Source organism: Herpailurus yagouaroundi, unplaced genomic scaffold (assembly GCF_014898765.1).
Source record: "Herpailurus yagouaroundi ecotype Mexico unplaced genomic scaffold, PumYag 139, whole genome shotgun sequence".
NCBI classification, from domain to species: domain Eukaryota; kingdom Metazoa; phylum Chordata; class Mammalia; order Carnivora; family Felidae; genus Herpailurus; species Herpailurus yagouaroundi.
Genome location: NW_024412394.1, coordinates 33,931,092 through 33,958,257, shown reverse-complemented (window position 1 = coordinate 33,958,257; position 27,166 = coordinate 33,931,092). Strand labels below are relative to the sequence as shown.

Sequence of the window (27,166 nt, the reverse complement as noted above, 5' to 3'; positions counted from 1 at the left end):
TTTTCCTGTGTTATAATGTCCTTATCAAATTTATCAAGGATAGGCTGGCTTCACAAAAATACTTTTGGAAGTATTTTTACATTTTATTCTCTAGAAAAATTGGTAGAAGCCTGAGAGAATTATTTTTTAAATATTTGGAATAATTTATGAGTGAGCCCACCTGCGTAAGGAGTTTTCCTTGTGGGGAGCATTAAAATAATTACGGAATCAGTTAAAAAATAGATATAGTACTCTCATGGGGCGCCTGGGTGGCTTAGCCAGTTAAACATCCAACTTCGGCTCAGGTCATGATCTCACAGTCATGGGTTCGAGCCCCACATTGGGCTCTGTGCTGACAGTTCAGAGCCTGGAGCCTGCTTCAGATTCTGTGTCTCCCTTTCTCTCTGCCCCTCCTCCACTCATGCTCTGTCTCCCTTACCTCTCTCTTTAAAAAATAAACATTAAAAATTTTTTTTAAAAACCAGATACAGGACTCTTCAAAGTTTTTATTTTTTCTTATGTCATTTTTGGTAAGTTGTGCTTTCTAAGAAATTTGTACATTTCGTCTAAGTCCGGTTTAGGCAAACTTATTTCATAAAGGGCCATATAGTAAATATTTTAGGTTTTGTGGGACAGACTGTCTCTGTTGCAATTATTCAAGTTTGCTATTGTGGTGGGTGAAGAGTCATAGATAATACATAGGCAAATGAGCATAGATGTGTTCCAATAAACCTTTTTTTTTTTTCCCCCACAAAAATAGGCAGTGGGCCAGATTTGGCTTGTTGGTCATAGTTTGGCTAACACTGATCTGAATTATAAAATTTACCGGCATACAACTGTTTGTACCATTTAAATATCTGTGTATTCTTCACTGAGATCTTCCTTTTTTCATTTCACGACAGTGGATGTGTGTATTTAGAACATTTACTTAAAAAAAATTTTTTTTAATGTTTATTTATTTTTGAGAGAGAGAGAGTGAGACAGAGCGTGAACAGGTGAGGGCCAGAGAGAGGGAGACACAGACTCAGAAGCAGGCTCCAGGCTCCGAGCTGTCAGCACATAGCCTGACGTGGGGCTAGAATCACAAACCATGAGATCATGACCTGAGCCGAAGTAGGGTACTCAACCAACTGAGCCACCCAGGTGCCCCAAGACCATTTACTTTTGATGGAATTACTGATATAACTGGAATTGACTCTATCACTTGCCACTTATTTTTAATAATCATGTTTCTTCTTTTACTTCTCCATTTTGCCTAACTAGATTAATTCTGTGTTTTTTTTCTCCACTATCAGCATTTGAATTATGTGTTCTTCTATTATTTATTAGTGGACACCCTAAGGATTAAAATATGTACCTTGACTTATTAGAAACTTCATTAAATTATACATTTTAACACTTTCAGAAGAATGCAAAAATTTTACAACAGCTTAATTCTACTTCTTTCATTTCTACCTTTTACCTAGGTGTTTTATATATTTTACTTCTACATATGTTGTAACTACCACAAGATTTTGTTGTTATCATCATTAACTCTTTCCAGTGTTCATTCTTTCCTCAAATTTAGTGTTTCTGACTGGGGACATTTTCCTTCAATATGGAGTACAGGTCTTGGTGATGAATTATCCTACTGGTTTTTATTCTAGTATTCCTTCCTTTCCTTTCCTTCTTTCCTTTCCTCCTTTCCTTTCCTTTCCTTTCCTTTCCTTTCCTTTCCTTTCCTTTCCTTTCCTTTCCTTTCCTTTCCTTTCCCTTCCCTTCCCTTCCCTTCCCTTCCCTTCCCCTTCCTTCCTTCCTTCCTTCCTTCCTTCCTTCCTTCCTTCCTTCCATTACTTCCTTCCATTACTTCCTTCCTTCATTTCTTCCTTTCTTGTCTGTAGGATATGTTTGAAGGGTAATATTTATTAAGGATAAAATTTTAAGCTTGAAGTTTTAATTTTTTTTCTAAAGCATTTTTTCTTTTGGTTGTTCCATTGCTTTTTGGCTTTCACGGTATCTGTTGAAATTTCAACCAGTCTTGTATCGTTGCTTCAGTGAAGCACTGAATGATAATGTCTTCTTTTTTTCTGCTCTTTTTCTGCTTCTGATTCTTCATAAAAGTGTTTTTTTAGTTTTCAGTACTTTGATCATGATATTGATAGATTTTTTTCTCTTTACACACCTTGAGGTTTTTAAAGGATTTTGGACTTATAATTTGATGTATTACATTAATTTTGGAAAACCCAGCTAGTACCACAGTATTCAAGTATTGTTTATGCCATTTCCCCTCCTTCTGGAATCCCAATTACATGTATATTAGACTTTTTCATTATGCTCCAAATGTCTCTTAGGGCCTTCTCCAATTTTTTTTTTCTCTTTGTGCACTGATTTATATACTTTCCACTGACCGACTCAAGAATTCTGTGTTCTATTGCTTCTAGCATGCCATTAAACCCACCTATTAAATTTTTTTTATATCTTTTAGTTTTAGGATTGCCATTTAACTTTTTAAAACGGGTTCCAGGTCTCTGTAGAAAACATCCATCTTCCTTTGTTTTCTGGAATATATTAATCATGGTTATTTTAAAGGCCTTATATAAAAATTGTATTGTTGGTTGTAGTCAGTTGGTCCTTTTTTATTAATTTTTTAATCATGCCCCATAAATTTTAATTAGATGCCAGACACCGTGGATGTTCACTCTCTCATTTTCCTTCAGTAAGGGTAAAATTTTAGAAGTCATCTTATTCCTGGTCAGACTTGATTTTAAAGCTTTGCCATCACTTGTAGAGTGTAATGCTTATTCCCAGAGTTTGGCTTTTCTGAAATTTGTATAAGAAATCAAAGTATTTTTTCATTTTTAAAAAAAATGTTTATGTATTTTTGAGGGAGGGAGCAAGAGCGAGAGAAAGATTGTGTGAGCAAGGGAGTGGCAGAGAGAGGGAGACACAGAATCTGAGGCAGATTCCAGGCTTTGAGCTGTCAGCACAGAGCTGGACATGGGGCTTGAACTCACAAGCAGTGAGATCATGACCTGAGCCAAAGTCAGACATTTAACCCCCTGGGCCAAACGGGCCCCCCCCCCCCACCCCAAAGGTATTTTTCAAGCCCCTCTGACTGCAGAAACTGAAGGCAATCTGTATCTCCCCAGCATGGGCACCTGCTGGAATCTTTGCTCAGCTCTTACAGCCGCTGCTTTTTGTTTGGTTTCTTGGAGTCTTTCTCTGTGCATGATCACATTGGTCGTCAACCAGTTTCATTAGGGGAAACTATAGCAAATTTTGGAGCCCTCCATGCAGTTTTCAGCTCTGTGTCTGACCTGTGATCTGTCTCCTTAGCCCAGTAAGACCACTGCTTTCTGCTTGGGCTCTATTATCCCATGTCACTGAATTGGAAATACCTTCAAAGAAAACTGGGGCACATTTGGCACTTATTTCATATTCTTCTCTTCTTTCAAAGACTGAAGTCCTTAAAATTTTTACCAATTTAATTGCTTCCAAATACCCTAAAACATTTGCTTGTTTGTTTTTGTAGTTTTAGAGGTAGGAAGGTTAGTCTGATACAAACTATGTTGTCATGCCCAGAACTGGATGGATTGTGTCATCTTATTGCTTATTTTTGAATAATGGTAGAGTTATCCAGACCAGTGATGTTTTCAAAAATATCCATAAGGTTAGTAATGAAGGTGTATGTATTATAATTGTGTTATAGAAATTTATTTCTTTGCAAACTACATCAAATAGCTTTTGCCATATTGATCCCTATGCATCCCCCCCAATAGCCTCTCTGCCATAGCTGACTTGTGAGGCTTCTCCTCTGAGTTGATGTCATCTGCTACTCTGAAGGATAAAACATACAGTGTTTTCCAGTGCTAAAACTGTCCCTCGTTCTCGCAGATTGTAGATGGGAATTTTTCTGATGGGGTTTTCCAAAGCTGTGTCATTTATTTTAGAGAGCTCCACATTCTATTCAATAGGTGAATAAGTCAGCATCTATTCTTGGTGTTTTTCCTCATTTTAGTCCAGATTTCACTGAATTTGAAAGCTGTTTTCTATCATTTATAATTTAAAGATGTCGTTGTCTCCTAGGTTCATGGTAGATGAGGTTTTTAGTTTCTTTCTTAAAAAATTTGGTTAGTTTTCAGCTGGCAATTAGAGAGGAATAAACACCTCTGTTCTCTGTAATCTTCAGTGTATGATCATGAGTTCTATTTAAGAGGCAAAATCAGTAAGTCCTGATGACTCATCTCAATATGCATTCTCAATGGGAGTGATATGCTTCCAAAGGGTAATAACTGGTTCATGGTGGAGGTAAGAGGAGTAAACATTTCTTAGATAATATAACAGTTTGTGGTCCTCTAAACAGCCACAGTATATAAACAGATACAGTGTTATCTGCAATATTAAAATGTCACGTGGAAAGGACAATTAGGAAAAGAACATCTAAAAGGCTTCTTAGGGGGTTGATAATGGTAAAAACATTGAGGAGCAATGCATTAGAAGGAGGACAGGCGAGAGTTAAAAATTAGTGTGGCTTCCAGTTTTTTGTTGATAATAGGGTGGGAAGAATAGAACTACTCTGTTCAAATATTAGGTAAGCCAATATGTTTTTATATTTGTTCTAAGAAAAATTTTAGTATCTTAATGGCTGCAAATAGCTACTTAAAAATATATATCCTCATGTATTTCCAGGCTATTGTAAATGTAATTAAATATATATTTGTAACACACACACACACACACACACACACTGTTCAACAAAAGCTGGTGTACAATATTCATTGAATACCAAAACATTAAAAAATCATCTCATATCACACATTTCTTATATGTTAATATGCCTATCTGGATGAAAAACTTCCTAAATACATTCTGTAGACAACATGCATTGATTGCTTATGGGTACTTATCTAAGCTCTAAATCTTCTCCATGGACATGTATCTGTTTCTACCTCCAATATATCCACACATCTCTGTTCAGTGACATGCTTTTAATTACAGTTGGTTCTTGAACAATGTGAGGGCCAAGGGTGCTAACTCCATGTACAGTCAAAAATGCATATAACTTTGATTCCCCCCAAATTTAAATACTAACAGTCTATTGTTAACTAGAAGCCTTACCAATAAACACAGTTAATATATTTTGTATGGTATATGTATTATATACTGTATTCTTTCAATAAAATAAGCTAGAGAAAAAGAAGTGTGAGGAAGAAAATCATAAAGAAGATAAAATACATCTACAGCACTGTACTTCATATATTGAAAAAAAAATCTTCTGCATATAAGTGGACCCGGGCAACTCAAACCATGTTGTTCAAGAGTCAACTGTACTTGTGAGATAATGATCATTCTCCTAGGTGTAGCAAATATTTTGTATCAATATGTAGAATTGAAGACCTATGATAAATGTTTTTATTGTTTTGTTTTTTTGCTTTTCAGCAACCTGTACTGGACATGCCTCCCAGTTACACTGCTTCCCCCTTGAATAAAAAAAAAAGGTCACACACATTTGCTTGTGTTCAAGTGTGATGGGTCTGGTATCTTGTCATCTTGGCCACAGCTGACTGAATCAGATTGGCATCTGAGTTGAAAGTAGCTTCTAAGGTCAGGCAGGCAGCCTACAGACTGTCCTGGCTTTGGGACTCTGATTACAAAATGCTCTCTATTTGATGATTACTAATTGCTCCTTTGATCAGAGGCCCACCCATTTTCCTTCCTTAAATTCCAACATCCTGTGAGTTCGCAGAATCTCTTCTTCCATTTTAGCTGTAATCTCCCTTAACTCCTTACATTATTTTTCCATTCCCCAGCTACCATTCTTTCTTACATCTCCAGTGGTCCTTCCTCTGCTGGAGCTCCTTTCTGTCCTCATTTTCCTGGCCTCCGCTCCCTCCACCTCCTCCTTTGATGTCCTGGACTGCTATTTTCTCAACACCTTATATCTCACTGTCAGCTCAAGATCTGATTTCTCCTTGCCTTGCCCTGACACCTGCTAACTTAGGATAAAGTCCCTAAGGCCACAGGTCTTCTTGTTTTTTATACATACAATTATATTCTTATTCATTAATTTCATTTTAAATATTACCCTTTAAGTGAGTAAATTCAAAAACTCAAGAATTAGTAATGCATTAAATATTAAACACCTATTCTAGCAATTTGGTAGATGATACATTCTGAAAATCTCTTCACTCTTAGATGCCTAGAAATTAAGTGAAAATTGCAACAAATACCCATTCCAATTAACAAACCCAAGTTCACAAGAAAGGCAAATCCCCTTAGCCAAAATACCAAGAGGGAACTGAAAACAGATTGCTTAATGGATTATGAATGTCTTGGGAGGTTTTGCAGATGAGAAATTTAGAGCAGACCTAGTGGGGAGATAGAAATGAAATCTCTGTAAGAGCCACGGCCCTTAAATAACAAGGAAAAACTCGGGTCCTCCCTAAGCCTTAATGGCCCTCACTGGTGACATTCTAATGCATATATTTCAGGAAGACAGGGAATACTCTCAAAATGAAAGTCTCAGACATATGGGAAATAGTTAGCAAAGAAACTAGAAAATATGTGGGTCAACCTAAAGCATTTAAAAGCAAAATAATATCCAATAAGGGAGAAAGAAAACAACATATAGTTAAAACACTGGAAAAATATGTAAATGGTAGCAGGATGATAGCAGAGATAAAGTGTACTACAGTGATTTTTTTTTTCCCTAGGAGGGAATAGAGGTACTATTAACTTTAAATGTATTATTTAACTAATATATATTTGAAACACTAAACTCGGCACTAAAATCATAGAAATAGTATAATTTCCAGAATGGTAGAGGGGAGAAATGAAATACATGCAATTCAATTAAAAACCAATTGGGAAAGGGGAAACATATAATAATAAAAATGGAAAATATAAAGTAGGATAGAAATCCAAATATATAATAAATCAAATAAATGCAAGCTGATTAAGTAGCCAATTAAATGATAGAGATTGTCAGACTAGAAGAAAAAAAACTAAATCAGTTGTATGCCATTTATAAGACATATAACTAATACATATGGTCACAGAAAGGTTGAAAGTAAAGGATGTGAGTAGTTTGAATAGTAATTAAAAAATTATATTTTCATATAAGACAAAACAGACTTTAAACCAAAAGAATACTATCATTAGAGACAAACAGGTTCACTACACAGTGATAAAAGGGTTAAACTACCAGTTAATTGGTAATTCCAGCTCAATTCTAGCTCTACCACATATTGGCCATGTGCCACTTATTTGTAAAACCAAGTTATTAGTAATTACACTATAGGGCTGTTATAGCGATAATAATCTTGCATGTGAATAATGTATCAAAATGCCTGGTATACAAAAAAGGATACTTAATAAATCAGAGTATTTTTAATACACTGAAAATATAATAGGAACACCTGGGTGGCTCAGTTGGTTAAGCATCTGACTCTTGGTTTTGACTCAGGTCATGATCTCAGGGTCATGAAGTCAAGCTGTACATTGAGTGCCATGCTCAGCATGGAGCCTGCTTAAGATTCTCTCTCTCCCTCTCTCTCTCTCTGCCCCTCCCCCACTTGCATGCATGCTCTCTTTCTCAAAAAAATTAATAAAATAAAAATATAATAAAATACATGTTACATAGTTATGGCAAAATTATGAAAGTAACACATGAAATAGGTGTAGTTTGAAAAGCACTGGTTCAAAGTAAAAGGATATTGTATCCATTCCAAATAATAGGATAATTGACACAGAAATATGAATATTTACCCAAAAAAGAGGATATTTAATGTTTATAACAAGAGTTCATGCCTGGTGACCAATAAAACAATTATCTGCCAGCTGACATAATACAGCTAAGTTTATAATCCCCACGTGGTTCTCCAATAAGCAAATATAAACATGCAAACATACCATGTTAAATAGAAAATTAAGAATCTGTTAGAAATTTTCCATTATATATTTTTTTGGCATGAAAATACAGTAACAACCTGCAGTCCTTTCAAAACAGTCCTCCTGCTAATTTGATAGCTACTATAGTACTGAGCATTCTTAATACAGCTGATCTGTGTGGTAATTACAACACATCAAAGACAAAGGGGTGACAGAACTGGCCCTTGAGGAAGTTCTCATGTGCTGTGAAAATCAGCACTGAAGCAAAGTCATTCCACATCTTAGCAACAGGTGGGGTTTCTTATACTTAACCCTGATCTTTTAGAAGCAGAACACGCCTATCTATACCTGGCATGAATCCAAAAGGTGGTACCTCTGGACATCAGTAATAACCTCAGACTAAATACACTGTTCCTCGCCTCTGTGTCAATCACAAAGATCACAACTGCAAACATATCCTGTGAGGTAAAGAGGAATTTGCATTTGGGGGACAGATTTTTCTTTCTTTGAAAAGTATTCCCAGGGAGTAAAATGGTTGTATTTGAAAGTTGCTTTAATATTAGGATCCATAACTTGTGTTATTTTCCTTGCACTTAATATATACATAAACTTTACAGATCTTTAACAATATGTTACACTGAAGATATGCTGTTAGCAGCATGTCAGTTAATTTTTCTTATATATTGTGGGGAAAATAACAATTAAGCAGGGAGAATTATCCTTATTTTATTTAACAACAGAATGTTAAATATGTAACTTCGTTTAGGATAATTAAATTAGAAAACTAATGGAAAAAAACTTATACACAATCATAAATAAACTTGAATAAATTTTACATATTCTCTTCCAAAGACACAGTGAATTCTTTTTCTTTAAAGAAAATTTTCTAATTATCATTATCTATGATCTCCACTGACCATGCTGTTTATCTCTATCTATCTATCTATCTATCTATCTATCTATCTATCTATCTATCTATTTTTAAGTGTTTGTTTAAGAGAGAGAGAGAGCAAGCAAGGGAAGGGCAAAGAGAGAGGGAGAAAGAGAATCTCAAGTAGGCTCAACGCTGTCAGCAAGGAGCCCAACACAGGGCTTGATCTCATGAACCATGAGATCATGACCTAAGCCAAAGTCAAGAGTCAGACGCTTAACCTACTGAGTAACCCAGGTTCCCCAAACATGCCCTTTAAAATATTTTAAATTTAAAAAGAATCTATAATTCACTCCTACCAGAATATATAAAATTAGAGGGAAGTAGATTTCTATAAAAACAAGTCACAATGTACTTTTAAAACTCCATGTATAGTGTATACTTTTCCCGCACATGACCAGCCACTAAGGCCTAATTATAATCATTTCTACAGATAACCCCATCTTTATAAGACATTCCAGGTTGCTATTAACTTTTGATAATTTATTATAACTGACCATTTTCACTGTTATGTAAGCATTTATCTAATATTTAACTGACATTCCCAGAATTTAACTAAATACATCTTAGTATAAATCTATAATGAATTGGTAGAGTAGAAAGGTAAAAACTAAGCAGATTGGTGCTGTTTCAAATGAAACCAGTGCTGCTTTACTTCAAACTGCAGTCTTAAATGGTTTGTAAGGAAAAAACTTACCAGGAAAACCTACTCACCTGTCTCAAGAGCTCTGTAACTTGCTGTTATCAAGACTGCTGTGTTACTTATATACAGTTATTTTGTTTATATGTATGGCATGGTATAATAATTTAAATGTATGGCACATTCAGTCATATGGTGTATTAATAAGAATGTTATAGTAATTTTATGGTACCCTTTTTAAAAGGCTTATGGCACATTCTTTCCATTTCTTTATAGCTTTAATCTGGTCACAGGAAATAACAGTGGTAATGACTCATCAATCTTAGACTATTAAAACTAAGATGATACTATGAAAGAAGCCACTAGAAGATTACTAAAATATCTCCTTTCTCAGATATTCAACATCCAGTATCTGGATTTCCCTGATATTTTCCTCTATTTCTTTTCAGTACTCTTGTAGATCTCAATAGACTGTTTTCCACAGCATAACAGGCAAGCATGCAAAATTAAGGGTGGATAGCTCTAAAAAATTCCCTCTCGATTGCTCTTAATATGTTCAGTGTCATTAGGCATAATAATTAGTAAGTATATAAAAATTAAAGTTTAATTTGTTCTTCTAAGCTATTAATGTAGCAAGTGATTTTGCAGTTAAGTATTTCTCAAATATCATCACACACAAAAAAATCCAAATATTATTTTTAAATGTTATAGGGGCGCCTGGGTGGTGCAGTCGGTTAAGCGTCCGACTTCAACCAGGTCACGATCTCGCGGTCCGTGAGTTCGAGCCCCGCGTCAGGCTCTGGGCTGATGGCTTGGAACCTGGAGCCTGGTTCCGATTCTGTGTCTCCCTCTCTCTCTGCCCCTCCCCCGTTCATGCTATGTCTCTCTCTGTCCCAAAAATAAATAAACGTTGAAAAAAAAATTTAAATGTTATCCTGTATTCCCTTGTGGAATTAAAGAACTATTATGAAACAAGGTACATTTGAAATTTTCTGTAACATTTTCCCAACATAACTGTAGTATCAATTGATTTTCCAGAAGATATTAACCTAACCCATTTATTTTCTATCACAATTAAAAATTTCTTTTTTTTTTTAAATTTTTTTTTTCAACGTTTATTTATTTTTGGGACAGAGAGAGACAGAGCATGAATGGGGGAGGGGCAGAGAGAGAGGGAGACACAGAATCGGAAACAGGCTCCAGGCTCTGAGCCATCAGCCCAGAGCCCGACGCGGGGCTCGAACTCACAGACCGTGAGATCGTGACCTGGCTGAAGTCGGACGCTTAACCGACTGCGCCACCCAGGCGCCCCCACAATTAAAAATTTCAAATAATTTAACCTATGTCTTAAAACTCCCCCCCAAATATAAACCTATTTCTTTCAGTGTATGTTTACTAATCATTATGCCTATACAAAATGCCAAATTTTAGTAAGTTTATGGCTGCAAGATTATTATTTCTATATAGAAGATAATGTTTCTTAAAAAAAATTCATGCCATACTAGTACTCATATAAGTAGCTTTGCAGAAATGAATGAATGCATGAATAAAGTCTCCTAACACCTTAAAAAAAAAAAAAAACTTTCACGTCTTTCAACCTATGAATGTAGAAAACAAAGGTAATTGCTTTTATAAGTATTCTTCCCAAAAGAGATACCAAAAAGGTCAAATACTAGTGACATCAAATTTGCACTTCAAGTTTGTTTATTAAAATCCAGCTTGCTCTAGAAAGCCAACTTTGTAGATCTAGGAGAACATACATTACAAATGTGAATGCTGTTGGAAAATAGTTTTGACAAAGCTTCTAAAATTCTGTAACACCTGAGAACAACTATAGGATTATGCCTGCATTTGCTGCATGGTTTTGTATGAAACATCTGAAATATGTCTGCCTGGAAATAAAATGATATGTGATAAAGATGAAAAACAAGTTCAGAGCTAAACCAAGAAAATTCATCTCCTTTCTGAGATGAAAATCTTCTTAAATTTAAAAGTGAACAGAGAACTCAGAAGCTCAATATATTCTTTCTGGCTTCTAGTATATGCACATTTTTTATTGTCAATTGTGCCACTTCTACTAATATACTGTACATATTTTGTGGTTGGATGGAAAAACATTCTTTGAGGAACACTTAAGAAAATACTAAATTAAAATTGTAAGGCAAATCAAGAAATATCTGAAAACCTAGAAACTTCAATCTTTATCGATACTTACTATTTTGAAGTATTAAGTGTTGATTTTTTAAACATTTTTTTAATGTTTATTTTTGAGAGAGACAGAGCGTGAGTAGGGGAAGGGCAGAGAGAGAAGGAGACACAGAATCTGAAGCAGGTTCCAGTCTCTGAGCTGTCAGCACAGAGCCTAACAAAGGGCTTGAACTCATGACCCATGAGATCACAACCTAAGCAGAGTTTGACGCCTGACAGCTACCCAGGTGCCCCAAGTGTTGATTTTCTATTTTAAGAACCACACAATTATTTAAGCTTAAATTGTTTTAATCCTTGAAAATTAAAAAAAACAAACAACTTTCATTCATTATATCTACACAAGGTTATTTACCTTAAATGCAAACATCATAGTTTACTTTTTTTTCCTACTATAGCCCCCCTGCATATGTAAGCTTTGAAAACATGAAACATATTTTGGACTATTTTGAATGAACTATTCAGAATGCATCTGGAGGAAGGGATACTCCTTCTCAAGTCACACAGAACCATGTGGTTTAGCTAGCAGCATACTTGAGTAGATAAGATATTTGGTACATAATCATCTCAAACATAAAAGATTCAAGTGATGGCCCATGAATCTCTACCACTCTTTGAAAATGATATTTTAGAAATTGTTCATCCAAACATATTTATATTTTTCAACCTATAGACATCCTATAAGTGCTTAATTCTATTTGTCCTCAAACAGGCTTTGAAACAACTGTATAGTCTTTTATCTTTAAGGCAGAAAAAGATGCTAATTAACTAAAAAAGATTTTCTCAAATCGCTCACAAGAACTTTTCAATATACTAATTGATATCCTATGAAAAAGAACATTGTGGAATAAGTTTGGTACATTTTGGAATAAACAAAGACAAACAAACTGTTTCAAGAGAAAACTTCCCAGGACCTTAACAACAGTAACATGTATTGTGAATCATAAATAGGAAATTGTAGTAAGGAACATCTGGAAAACTATAAATTGCACAGAAGGTTGTGCAGCCCATTTCTTATTTCACATGTGCTTATTTCAACATTTTCTTGGTTTATAATATACTTGGTTAGAGGAAATCAAAACTCTACATGGTATTTTAAGTACCTACATACTATTATTTTATATAATGTGGATAAGATCATGTCATATAGTTTCTTTCTATAATCCTTTATGAGAATACTAGGTATTTGATTGGCTTTTAGGGTACTGAATACTGTCTTTGGAAATGCTATAATGTTCTCTCAATCCTTGTGTTGACTTTCAGAATAAAACTCATCCAACACATCATATAATAAAACATGTCTTGTGTCATACGAAAATTTGAATATATATATTCCATATATTTTCAAGTTTTCTTATATATATATATATATATTCCATGTGTATGATATCTATCTATCTATCTATCTATCTATCTATCTATCTATCTATCTATCTAGATATAGAATGAGCCCATAAAAATAGATTTAGGGCATCTGGGTGGGTCGGTCAGTTAAGCATCTGACACTTGATTTAGGCTCAGGTCATGATCTCATGGTTCGTGAGATCAAGTCCTGTGTCTGGCTCTGCACTGACAGTGCAGAGCCTGCTTGGGATTCTCTCTCTCTCTGCCCCTGCCCTGCTCATGCAGGCTCTCTCTCTTTCTGTCTCAAAATAAATAAATATATATTTTTCTAAAAATTGAAAACATAGATTTAAACTCTTAAATGGATTATAATCCCCTTGAGCATGTAGCCTAGCCATTATACTTTAAGTTAGTGTTGGAAATAATGGTGTCTTCTTTCATGATAGAAATTCAAAAGTTTGCTGCTACTTATTATGACATATAAATGCATTTTATCATCGTAATTGATCAAACTTGTTCATCTTTTATCCATGAACCTGAATAAATAGAATTTTAAAACCTATGCAGATGTTAGTTAAAAAAAAAAAAGAAGTGAGAAGCAGTACTATAATGAGAACAATCGTTGTGTTACTTACGACAATAGGGAATATTTAAAGGCTGATGAGCCTGCAGACATTGTTCTAATAAGAGAGACACAGCATTTCTATATTGAAATCATTCTGTTTTTTTTTTTTTTTCATTCCAAAACCTCCTCTCAGCATTTTACCACATGGTTGATGATGGATGCAAAATAACTGTGTGTGTGTGTGTGTACAGGTGTGCTTGTGTGCCTATGAGGATATGTGGGGAGAAGAATGTATATGAAAAGATAACTAGACTGAAGTCAGAATAAAGAGCTACCCATATCTCAGTTTTCCTCTCTCTTCCTCCTAAGTATTCTAAGAAATCAAATGTATACCACATACAGAGAATCAATCACTGGCCTAAAGTATGGGACTACAAGAAAAGTAATTCTTCATGTTAGCTTAAGGGGAAATTTGTTTAGTCATTAGCTTTAGGGACAAAATTTACATAATCCACTTATATATAAAAATAAACAACAACCCTCTCAGCTCATATGTGTTCTAAGTCGCAGAGAAGGGAAAGGGAGCTGAAAACAGAAATGCCTAGAAAAAACTGATTTAGCACTTATATTTAGCATTTTTATTTACATTTAGCACTTATATTTAGCACTTTTAATAATAAGAAATTATTTGTACCCTTCTTAGGTCCATGCCTATTCACACCACCTTCAATAAGTAAGAAAAGTCATGTGAATCAAGGAGACATAGAATCCTCTATCTTTTGTTTCCTATCTTGACACAGTTATAATTAGTGTTGATTTCTTAAACTGGCATTTTCCCACAAAGTAACACTGGTTCCAATATCCTACCACGTAGTTTCTTCTGAACCCCTTTGTATGAAATCGCAGTCCTTTGTTGCACTACCTAGTTTCTGTTCTTTGCTTTCTTCCTCAAAAATCACACAGCCAACTTTTTCCTAAAGACCAAGTTTTGAAGAATACTATTCTCTTGCAATTTCAAGAAATAAAAATGGGCCCACAAATTATTCCTGTAATTGACTAGTAATATGAATTCTATTAACCAGTAATATTTTATAGTGTAGGACTCAAGGTACTTGTCTCTATTGTGAATATAAATAGAAATTACTTTAAGATTTAGTTTATAATTATTCAGTAAGTTGTTTTTAGTGATTAAATGTGAAAAAGTCCTTGTTGAAGTCCTACTTATCAATAATTTTGCTAAACTGAATAGGTTTTGAAACATAATATCTTAATATTTCAATTAAAAGGAATCCATTAGAATAATTTTTACCCCTTGATCCTAAGCAGCTCAATGGGGCTATGTCTTTTAGCTCTTCTAATTCTATTTTAAGTTTTAGGGAACATCATATTCCGTTAGGACCAGATGCTAAGAATATCATAAATAGAAATAAAGCATATTCTATTAACATCTTCATCAAAGTTGAAATTGCTCATGTAGATGATCAGAATATGACACTGTTAATTAACAGTAAGACAATTACTCTCAATTTGCTTTAGCAGATGATGGGAGGTAAAGGGAAATCCAGGAAGAAGGAATGCTTGAACATATTGCAAATCATCAAAATGTCCAATAACAGATTTTCAGAGTATTAGAAAGGTAATTTCTCCTATTCTGAGCATTTATGTCTCTTGGGCCATTCATCAAGGCCCAAATTCCTTCAATGAAACTTCTATTTCTGGAAACTAGTTAAGAACAAATATAAAATATGCCTTGCCCATATTGAGTCTGCTTTACATAAGATGGCACTTGGATTCCTGCAGTCTTTTCCCTTTCACAGCAGGGTATTTTCATTGTAAGAAAACAAAAGCACAACTGGAGATTTAAACAAACTTCATGAAAATTTGTTACAACTCATGTAATGTAAACTAGGTATGTATACTCTGTATCACATCTGTTCAATCCTACTCTGAAAGCAGACCAACTACAATGGGACTAAAGAGATCAGCAAACTAAAGCCCACAGGCAAAATGTAGCCCACTTCCTGTTTTTATAAATAAAATTTTATTAGAATACAGCTATGCTCAATTGTTTGCATAGCTTTCACACCACAATGACATCATAAAGTAAATACAACAGAGACTGTTGTACATATCCCAAAATATTTACTAGCTGGCCCTTTATAGGAAAGATTTTTTGACACTAAAGAATGCTCTGTGGATTTAATCGTATTAGAAAAAACTCCTGTAGGGGCGCCTGAGTGGCTTCATTTGGTTAAGCATCTGACTCTTGATTTGGGCTGAGGTCATAATCTCAACGGTTCATGAATTCGAGCCTCACGCTCAGAGTGGAGCCTGCCTAAGATTCTCTCTCTCCTTGTCTCTTTGACCCTTCCCTGCTCATGCTCTCTCTCTCTCTCTCTCTCCCTCCCTCCCTCCCTCTCTTTCTCTCCCTCAAAATAAATAAATAAACTTAAAAAAAGAAGAAATTCCTGTAAATGTGACTCCAACAATCTTTAAAATTATGACTCTGGCTATAAGGTAGACAGTACCGAACAGTCTATAGGCGACATTATACAACAACAAATAAATGCTCCACCCACTCCAGTCCCAACAATGTTAGTGAAATGTTTCTGCTACTTGACCTAAACTGTTTTTTAGTAGGAACATTAAGAAAGTTAGTTGCATTTTTATCCCGATACAGACCCAGTTTATATAAAGAGTATTGCCAACTCACCTGATCCTACCCCTGGGGTGCTCAGATTGCTCTGACATAAAGCTTGTGCTGCTGAGGCGTGAGGCACTGCTGGTTCGGGAAATGGCGGACACATCACTGACATCACTATCTGATGATTTGGCAGAGACGTTATCACAGCTTCTGTACTGATCTTTATGTATGTTATACTAAAGATTAAAAACAAGAAAGTGTGAGCTCCATCATCAGGTTGTGGGAAAAGAGACATACACGGTGAGGTTAATGACTACTTTGCCTACACCAAGCAAAAGTGTACCTTCATAAAAGTAGGTGTGGAATTTAAAATAATCCAAACACAATGTAATATATGATTTTCAGTATAAAAATCCTACATCCTCTGAGCGGTTAAAAAAAAAAAAAAAAAAAAAAAAGAGGTTTATGAAGGCTGAATTATAAATCAAACAAAAACTTTAAATATTTGGGTGGAAAATTCACTGAATAAATTATTGGCAAATACTTGAAACCTCAAAATTGTATTAGGTACTTTTTCTAGTGTATCGGTTTCTCTATTTTGCTTTAGTTGTCATAATTACCCATTTTATTCACCGCTACTCTAGCAAAGTATAGGCTGCTTCTATCTGTCTGTATTTTTGATTCTTTCTAAAATGATTCAATTTACCTACATATTTTCCCTATTTCAAGACATCACATTGTTTCAAATTTCTTGAAAAAAATGTATGTCTTCACAAAGAAGGGCTATGTCAAAAGCTGAGGGGCTGTGCCAAGGAGGATTAGAGCCATGGAGGTAAGACTGGACTTCAACTTTCTATTATAATTAAGTAGAGATTTTCAGATTTAAACTATCAGCTCAGTGTCAAAAATAAAAAAAAAAAAAAGGATTTCTATTAAAATTAGAATTAACACTATATCTTGTATTTTTAAATTTGTCTTTGGTATTCATTACTGAAGATTTTAGAATTCATTAGGTAAAAGATTAAAACAGGCAAAGTTGTCAGAGCCCTAATAAGCTCTTCTTCTTTCTACTTGATTCTTTTTGCAGTGGAACAAATAGCAAAGAGCTTCATATATTAGTATTTTATATATGTGTTTTTATTATAATAAATAGGTTATAATATAACCACTTAAACCTTAATTATATATAATTTTGAAATACCTAATATATTAAGTGATTCTCTTATGTTTATTACTGGAAGTTAAGAATAATATAACTTATTTTTTTTAATTTTTTTAAATGTTTTATTTTATATTTGAGACAGGGAGAGACAGAGCATGAGTGGGGGAGGGTTAGAGACAGAGGGAGACACAGAATCCGAAGCAGGCTCCAGGCTCTGAGCTGTCAGCACAGAGCCCGATGTGGGGCTCGAACTCACAGACGGTGAGATCGTGACCTGGGCCGAAGTCGGAAGCTCAACCGACTGAGCCACCCAGGCGCCCCAAGATAATATAACTTATTAACAAAAGAACACATAACTAAAAGGAACACATGACTAAACACTGGGTATTTAAGTTTCTTATCAAGTAATTTAATTCTATGTTTATACATTAAAGTGTGAAAATATCAAATGTTTATTAAAGTTGTAGAAAAGCTCATCCATTTTCTGATGTTCCCTATCAGATAACTTTTAATGAACTTAAAGTAATCCATCTATTTATAAAAATTTGTATAAATAATTGTCTTGCTAAAGTATACTAAATAAAATGATGCTAAAAACCTGGATCTGTATATACAAAAAGAAGTATAAAACAACAGTACATTTTTAAAAATGCTAGAAAAGATAATCATGTTTATTTAGAAATTCCTCAGATAAGAATAGTTCAGGCCTGAGGTATTTACATGTTAGTTTTAATTCTTTACTTCTCATGTGTATGTACTGAGCAAGGAGCTTCACATCAAGCATGAAAACAATTCCAAATTATAGAATATCAATGAAATTATCTTTCCAAAGAAATTTTTCATAATTGCATGACTTGTTTTTGAAAGCCATATATCAAATTATAATCCAAAAGAAAATTCATATATGTCCAGAATTGAGCTATTTATACAACTTGATGTATGCTCTAACATTAATATGATTTAAGGTAAGGTGCATTTTAAATTTATGTGGTAACGTTTCATCATCAAATTCTGTTACATCTGATTAACATGATCCTGACATGATTCATTTCAATCAGAACTATTTTTTATTTACAGAGTAGATGTGGTAAAAACTAAAATATGCTGACAGCAGGATCTAAATTTAATAGTTAGTAGGATACAAACACAACTCCTATATTACTTGTCTTGGAAATGATTTTGCTAAGTACATAGATCATGTAATTATTACAATGTTTCCAAACATATTGAAATGATAGCTTGTCCATGAAAGAATATGGAAGAATTGGGTTCTAATACAATAAAAATGTACCCAGCTACAGGAGATTTTTCTGGCATTGTGTTGACACCCAGAACAAATGTTCCCCTTATTTGGCAAATGCCCATAACATACAGTATAGACTATAACATCAGGGTATGTGCGTGTACATGGAACTATTTCTCCTAAAGAAATCTTGCTTTTCTGTAAGCCATCTCTTCTTCAACATTTTTGTATATAGACTTCTGCTATTTCAGCAAAGTAATAAAACAAGGTATCTTAAAAAACTAGATCATATTAAATTTTTCTATGCTGGGCGAAAGAAAAATCCATCATTCTCACACAAGATCAGTTTTCTTTGCATTTAGTTATTTGAAGGAAATGAAAGACTTTTATATTTGCCTTTTACTATTTACTTATTTTCAAAATCTGTTAGAAATTTAAATAATGACTGACTTTTAATCAAGCATAATTTGTTAAATTTCCTATTTATCAATTAAATATTTTAATGGAAACACATTAACTATATTATTTAATATTTTAATAATAGCTATTATATTATTATATTATAATATTCTATTATATTTTTAGAAATATAATATCCCTAGGAAGAATTTATACTAATCGTACAGCAGGGAAATAAGTCATTGATGTGAAGGGAGGCTCTAATTATAGGGCAGCTATTTTTAAAAATAAGTAACAATAAACACTTAACAGCTACCTACAAAACTCATCCCATTAGTCTTGGTTGCTGTTCCTGGACTATAGAAACATAAACACTTTTTAAAATGTGAGTGCTTAAATGAGAACTTACCCTCCAATTATGAATTTCACCCCATCACTAGGGAATGTAACACTGTATACCATCATTGAAAAAACATCATGGTATCACATTTCAGGGATCCTAAAGCAGTCTTGTATTTTTTCAAAAGAAAAGTTAGTGCTAATTCCCTACTCAGGACAGTTAGGGATGTTCCATATTTTAAAGGAGGTGCCAGGTTTGAAACGTTTTAGGAATTATAGTACATTTGTCTAGGAATTCTTTGCCCTGAAGAAAATCTAGTTCTATTGGTGTTTGGTTCTAAATATTCCGAGAATGGTTAACTAATTTCTAATTTGGCAGAATTTCAACAAAGCTATTCATTCAAAATGTCAAGTGGATTAAAACACTAAAACAGAGTCAATAAAGGAATAAAGTTCAAAATTTAATGTATATTAAATTTATGACAATGGTTGTTCTCAATTATATGAATAAAATAGATTTTTGTAAAGTTAATTATAAAATGGTTGGGGTAAAAGAATAAAAAATGAGAAAGACTTTCTTAAGCACGTAAAAGAGTTTTGAGTTAATGGAAATGAAACTACTTAAAATGGAAAACTACTTACATGATTTCCTAATGAAATGGGAACTACTTAAAAAATTTATTGTAAGCATTAGGCCATAATATGAATACTAGAATTGCAGAGTATGTAACTTCTGCTTGACATATAAAATAAAAAATAAGCTAATTATTTGTTATTCTATTTATTTTTCTTATCCTATATTCGTATAAGTTCTTAAAGATACCATATCCATGATCTCACATTTATTGATACAACAATTTGTAATAATTTTATTTATGTAACACAGTAGTATCAATTTATGCCATAGGAGAAACAGTAACATATTTGAAAGTAATGTTTTTTTTAAAATATTCAAATGGGATGAGAGAGAAAAAGAAAAAGAATGATTGTGTAAAGGAGGGGGCAAAGACAGAATGTGATAGTTTAATTGTATTCAAATTAAAAGCCCTGGAAGAACTTATGAATCCAACTGGGATGACATGTACATTTCAATGATACAAGATGCAGAACAGTAGTACCTAAGTTTTTTTTTTTTTAATTTTTTTTCAACGTTTATTTATTTTTGGGACAGAGAGAGACAGAGCATGAACGGGGGAGGGGCAGAGAGAGAGGGAGACACAGAATCGGAAACAGGCTCCAGGCTCTGAGCCATCAGCCCAGAGCCCGACGCGGGGCTCGAACTCACGGACCGCGAGATCGTGACCTGGCTGAAGCCGGACGCTTAACCGACTGCGCCACCCAGGCGCCCCATTAGTACCTAAGTTTAAGACCAGGAGTTCTAGGGCTTATCACTCCACAGAAAGGCTTTACTAATTCTGGGTGAGACCTCAGTTTTCATAAGCTGGGTAAATAAGAGAGCTGGAATAGAAGATCAATTTCATCTGATTCTAAATTTCTATGAAATCAGAGAACTTGGAATCTCCCAACCAAGATAAACCTACTTGTGATTCATCATGAGTATTAAGTATTAGTGGTTGTTTAGACTTCTAGGGCACTTCGTTTTTAGATTTTTTTTGATCAACTGATTAATGATTAGAGTCCTACTTCAGAATGACCAGAAAGGTTTTCAGTATTACCGTGATTGTTTATCTCTTTCTTGCTTCCTCTACTGGCCCTAACTCCAACTCAATGTTCTATTTGACCTTATCCTTTGACATGATGCTAAGAAACCAATGAGGCATGTCCAGCTACAATGAAGCATTTCCAGTTTAAAGAACTTTTCTAAATAACTGCATCCAATGTGGAGGCAGAAGACGTACATCATCCTGTCTTCTAATCTCTACTGCGTTTGTAGTAAAAGAAAACAAAGATGATGATGATATTCATAAAGAAGACAAACAAATAAGCTAAGTGATAATAATTAAGAATGAACCGCAGGGAAGACTTGTGGAGCTAGAATCAGCAACTCTATGGAACATCAAGATATTCTGCTTGCTGTTTTGTTTTGTGTTGTTTTGAATGATTTTTACTGTTTAAAGTGTTGTTTCAGATTCCTAGGATATTGAGTCTCACTGAGTCACATCTCAGTTGGAAATCCTCCTGCAACTAACCTAAGATGTAAAGTGATAAACTGCCTCTGATACATAGGACTCTATATGACAAGTCATATTTTGTAACCACCTCTATTTTCTTGCATTAATCTCTGAATATCTGAGATCAACCTCTAACATTTAAAAATCAGTAGGCTTTTCTACAGTCATATTTCAAATTAACAATATTGATTTAGTAGCTGGGTTTTTTTTTTAATTTTGAATTTCTAAAAAGTCATTACTTCCAAAAGGGCTTCTTGACATGAAATTATAACACAGGTTGTTCTGTGATGGCTGGTGCCACTTTTGTAGTATTAAACGAAAAAAAAAGGATTTTTAAATAAACCAGATAATATATTTAAAATTGCTTCATGAGGTATACAATTCTACGCATATTTTAATTAAAATTATTAGGTGCTATTTAGCAGTTTATAAACTCGTAGTGTATCCTTACAAAATAATGCTGAAATATAAATTAAATGTTTTAATGCCACTTGAAATTGGGTAAATTTCAGTTTCTAAGAATTTGCTATCACTTTTCTTACTGAAGACAGATCAATAAGAAATCTCACATTGCACAACTTATGTCATTCACTAATAAATCTCAATAGTAAACATCAACCTAAAATAGTACTTAAGACTATGAATCTACATCTTAATATTTTAAATGCAATTTAAGCAATAAAATGGCTTCATGTCTTGCTTATGTATAGGAATTTGACTATTGACAACAGATCATTGAGAGACTTTAATAATATCAAGTATTTACATTTCCTTTTTAGAAAAAAACATTAAATCCAAGTGAATAATATTTTAACAGAGTTATATATTTTGTGAAAATATCGAGGAGAGAGGTTATGATGCAAGACCATCACCTGAATGATAACTTCTCTCACACAACTTGGTGCTTACTAGTCCTACCTGCTATATACACTGTACATTTTTAAAAGGGAAACTCTTGGTTGGATACTACTTGTTTTACCTTGGAATATTGCTCGCGATCAAGTTCTTGACTAGAACCAGACCCTGTTGTCTGCTTAAATCGATGCACTTTCATTTTCATCTGTCTTGTTCGCTCCTCCACTACTAAGCTTGCTGCAAAAACACACAATGGAAGCCTATTAACACAGGCGAAGCACTTTTAGGAACTGAATGGTTTAAGATTTCAATTCTTTTGATATGACTTCGATTAAATGAAAATTTAGAAGTAACACATGACTAATAAACAAAATGCAGAATATACAATGCTATCACCTGTTAATTTAAAGATGAACATGACTCAAATCACACAAAATGGGGAACACAAATGTTAGTAACAAAATATAAGGACCCCGCTGCTTCTTCACCTGATCTGAAATATTTTCAATTCCATTCATGACTATATGAAATCAGATTTAATTGTGAAAATATGCTTTCAATTTAATCAACTGGTTGTTGCATGTACATATATAGAGAAAATAAATATGCATACTGAAGACATCACACATATATGCACATGCTTAACATGCATGCACACACCCACTTAATATCCTCAACTAACAGCAGTCACCTAAAAACTATTTTAATTGGTAAGCACCTGGTTTGCTGAGGCACTCTTATTAAATCATTAATTTCTACCTGTAGCATTTCATGAATATTTCCAGTCTTAAAAAAGGACTAAGAGTAAAGATTAGATTTGTATTTCTGGTGGCTCTGTCTGACCACATAGATGAAATTCGTATGCTTTGAAAAAGTGACATAAAATGTTTAGCTATTTAAGTTATAATTTGTGAAGAACTGCATTACATTTAAGTCTTTATTAATCTCCTGAGTAGCAAGTGTGACTGTTTAGATGGGAAAATTATAGCTTTCAATAAAGTACAAGTTATTTTAAGTCAGAATCCATCAGAAGCAGCTTAGCTTCAAGAGCATGCCATTAATTAATACATTTTTACAAAGTAAGGGGAAAAAAGAGCCAAGTGTGCAGAATCAAATCTTCAAAACATACACCTGTATTGTGTGAGACCTATTTTTATTTTTTACAACTTATCTTTTGACAATTTCCTGGACTATTCAACCTCTGCAACCAGTGCTAAGATTTATTTTTAAGTTATGTGTGTGTATACATATATACATATATACATATATATATGTATATATGTATACACACACACATATATACATTTATATGTATATATATGTGTGTGTGTGTATATATATATATATATATATATATATATATATATGTATATATGGAAAAATACCTATTTGTATGTGATTAAAGTATTGGGGCTTCTGTCAAGAGGGCCCAATGACTTAGAGGATAGTATAAATGTTGATATATGTGACTTAACTTGGCTGATGATTTCATCTCTTACAAAGAGTTTATAAAGATACTTGTTGGCAAATTTTACCACTGCAATGATTAAAGGTCTATCATTCTTGATAAAAGATACTGACACCAATTATAAAGATTATATAAATATGTAGCTTTTATTGTGTGTACAAACTAACAGCACAAGAGACAAATACATAGTTTGAAATGTGTGGATAAATATTTTAATTATATTTTTAGTATAAAATTATTAGATGTTTAGCTTTGCTTAAATTCAGTAAATGAGATAGACAGTATCAATCCCTAACATCACAGTTTTGTGAATTAAGCAATGATGCACAATTGCTTTGGAAATGTTGACAGGAAATGATAACTGTATGATTAAAGGATGGCTCTATGGAGATCTTGAGAGAAGTAGTTCAGAAATGTATACTTGACAGTATTAAAGGAGTCGTAACAAGTACTAGAAAGTAAAAGGCTACTTGAGATTAATTAGAAAATGAGAAAAATCTATTGAGAAATATGAGTTATATTTGCAGAAAGCCATAGGCAATACAAGAAAATGCACAATTATCTGTTCTCTGCCTTATGCCTATTTTGTGGGTGCCTCTGGACCCTTGCTCAGTCATTTGCTTTGAATTTCAAGGAAGTTAAATGAACTGTATGCAATCAGTTATACTCTACACTTAAAACTGGAAGTAACTCAAAGCCATCTTTGTGATAAAAGCAAATTTAAATGGTATTAGCTTCATATTCTCAATAAATTATACTAATTTTAAGAAATTTTTCACATTGATTAGCCCATAACTTTGTGACCTTCACTTTTAGTATCATGAAATTCCTAGGGAAGACAATAACTTGACACTGAAAAGATTTCTCAAGAACTACTGGCCTGAAGCAATCTGAAACAGTTCTGATGATTTTAGTCTGCCAGGACAACACCTCATGTCTCTAAATATGACATGGCTGCATTTAAATCTTTATTTTGAAAAACTGAAAATGAAATCATAAGGAGACAGGGGTAGCCTAAATAAAATAAATCCTAAAATGGTTTTAAATGACTTCACTTTGACCTTCTAAAAATGATTAATAAACTATTTTTATTCTTAAAGGAGTGAAAGTTGACATCTTTTAATCTGTTGAAGAAAGAAAATGCCCAAAATCTGACTCAAAACCACCAGTAGACTCCCTTGACTAGCCAGCAAAAATATAGTTGCCATGCTGTCCTCACTGCTTGCTCTCAGACTTCAAGAACAGAAGCAAAACGCAAATAGCTTATCATTTACTTACTCATAATCAAAAGATCAGATAATTCCATAAAATTTACATTTTTAAGTAGTTCTCATTATTTCCTTATGGCTTGTACATTAGTGTGTATTCTGAAATAACTTTATACAAGTTCTTTACACTTTTTACAGAGTTTGCTTACTTGCATTTTATTTTTAAACAATCTATTTTGAAATGAAATGACATTATTTCTGAATTATTGGTGTGTCTATCTAAATAGTAAAAACAAATATATGAATTAAAATATTTATCATAAATTTGAACCAGATGACATGATTATTAATGTACATGATTTATACAAAATAACAGATACTTAGCAATGATAAAACTAAATTGCATCCTTGGAATATGATTACCTGTTGAGTATCCCAATATAAGGAAAATGAGCCACAGCCCATAGAGCTCAAATATCTTACTTTGAAAAGAATGATTACTAATCACCATTTAAAATTTTTGTATTGACTTTTAATGCCAATAGCAAAATTAAAATATGAAATATCTTCCAATTCTCCCCAAAATCCTAGCATCAAATTCACATTTAGGAGTATCCTGAATATTGGTAGCATTGTAAACTAACAAAATCATTAAAATGCCAGTTGCTCGTTCTTTATAAAAAGAATTTAAAAATTGGAGGACTTCTGGGTTTTAATTTTTTTTTTAATTTCAAAACTGTCACATACTAGAGTTAAAAAAATACCCTCTCATTTTATACAACAAATGTAATTATCATGCAATTGCATTTAATCTTTTAATGAACATATAGTCATTAGATACAATATAGTCAAAAAAGGATGTTTGTTAGAGACTGTTTCAGCTAGAATTGCAGATAGAGTGACAGTAATAAACAATTCTTCTCTACCTCTAAGGTGCAATTAACACTATAATTTTATACAAAAGTTCTTTAAGTTGGAATTATTCACTATGCTTTCTAAAAGCTGAATGCTGTGTTTGATGTTGAATTGTGTTTTTTAAAAAAGCAGATACTAACTTAAAAAATATTTATTGAACTTAAATCTGTTTTCTTAGGTCCACTTTACTTTCAGTTATTTTTAAACTGGAATTTTTATCAAGTGAATGTCTATATATCAAATATGGACTCAACATTACAATTAAGAAAGTATAAAACTAGAACTTTTTTACAGGTTAATTTAAAATCATACTTGTGAAATGATTTCTTCTAAGCTCAACAGGGACTCTTATTAGAGTATGAAAGATGAGAACAGTAAATATGATTTTAAAGTCTATAATTTATTACAATTTTCTAGTGGAAAATATTAGATACTATTAAGAAGTCAGAGTAAAATAATTGCTCCCTTTTCATTTTCCAAATTTTGTGATGTATTCTTAGTTTAATGGTATGGATGATCTTTGATGAAAGTACAAATAAGCTGAAATCATTTGCAAATACTGTGTTTGTGCCTGCATGAATTTCTTCCAATTTTATCTCTTTGTAAGACTATTTAAGATAAGGCCTGTGACTTAAAAAATAAAAAAATAAAAAGCTTAAGAATATTTAATAAATCTTCCTTAACCCATCACTGAAAGCTATATATATACAGTGCACACATATGTATATAGTATCACCTCCACTAAAAAGAATGTGATTTTTCTGGGAAACTCCTTTGACTTACCGGACATTTGTGATTTGCTTAAAAATATTTTAAATATTAGAGTTAAGTGTAATTTAAGATAATTATAATGTAATCATTATACTTTCTTAGATATATTAAAAATATTCATAAATTTACAATTATACAAAGATAAATTTGCTCTGAATCTTCATTTCTTCCTATGCATCTACAAATTAACATGAATTCGGAATTTTAAATATTTGTGTTTACAGGCAAAAAAGAAAATCCATACAATATGTTGTTAAGCCTTCAAATACTTTTGGGTATTCCAAGTGAAACAAAAGTGTAAAAGAGAACAGGAATAATAAAAATTTCTATATTAGTAAATATATTAAAGTAAAAATATTATTATTTTACTTTGTAACAAGGTGAGCTAGTACATCTGTCAGTGGTGACACAGGATCATATTTGGATAGGATAACTAAGCTTGTCAAGTCAACTACAATGTGTTATCACACTTTGTGAACAGAAAAATTAATGCCTCT

General features: G+C 33.1%; 1 protein-coding gene across 50 annotated transcripts in view; it reads right to left on the bottom strand.

Annotated features, from left to right (window-relative positions):
* Positions 1-27,166, bottom strand: part of RIMS1 (regulating synaptic membrane exocytosis 1) — a 494,117-nt gene that overhangs the window by 83,358 nt on the left and 383,593 nt on the right. For 30 of the 50 annotated variants that reach the window (XM_040473893.1, XM_040473902.1, XM_040473900.1 and 27 more), the window contains 2 exons: positions 22,432-22,544; positions 16,247-16,413 (listed from right to left, as the gene is read on the bottom strand). The exons of the other annotated variants lie outside the window; for them this stretch is intronic. In XM_040473893.1, coding sequence (XP_040329827.1) covers positions 16,247-16,413; positions 22,432-22,544 — 280 coding nt within the window. The remainder of the gene's footprint in view (positions 1-16,246; positions 16,414-22,431; positions 22,545-27,166) is intronic. 50 annotated transcript variants of the gene reach the window in all.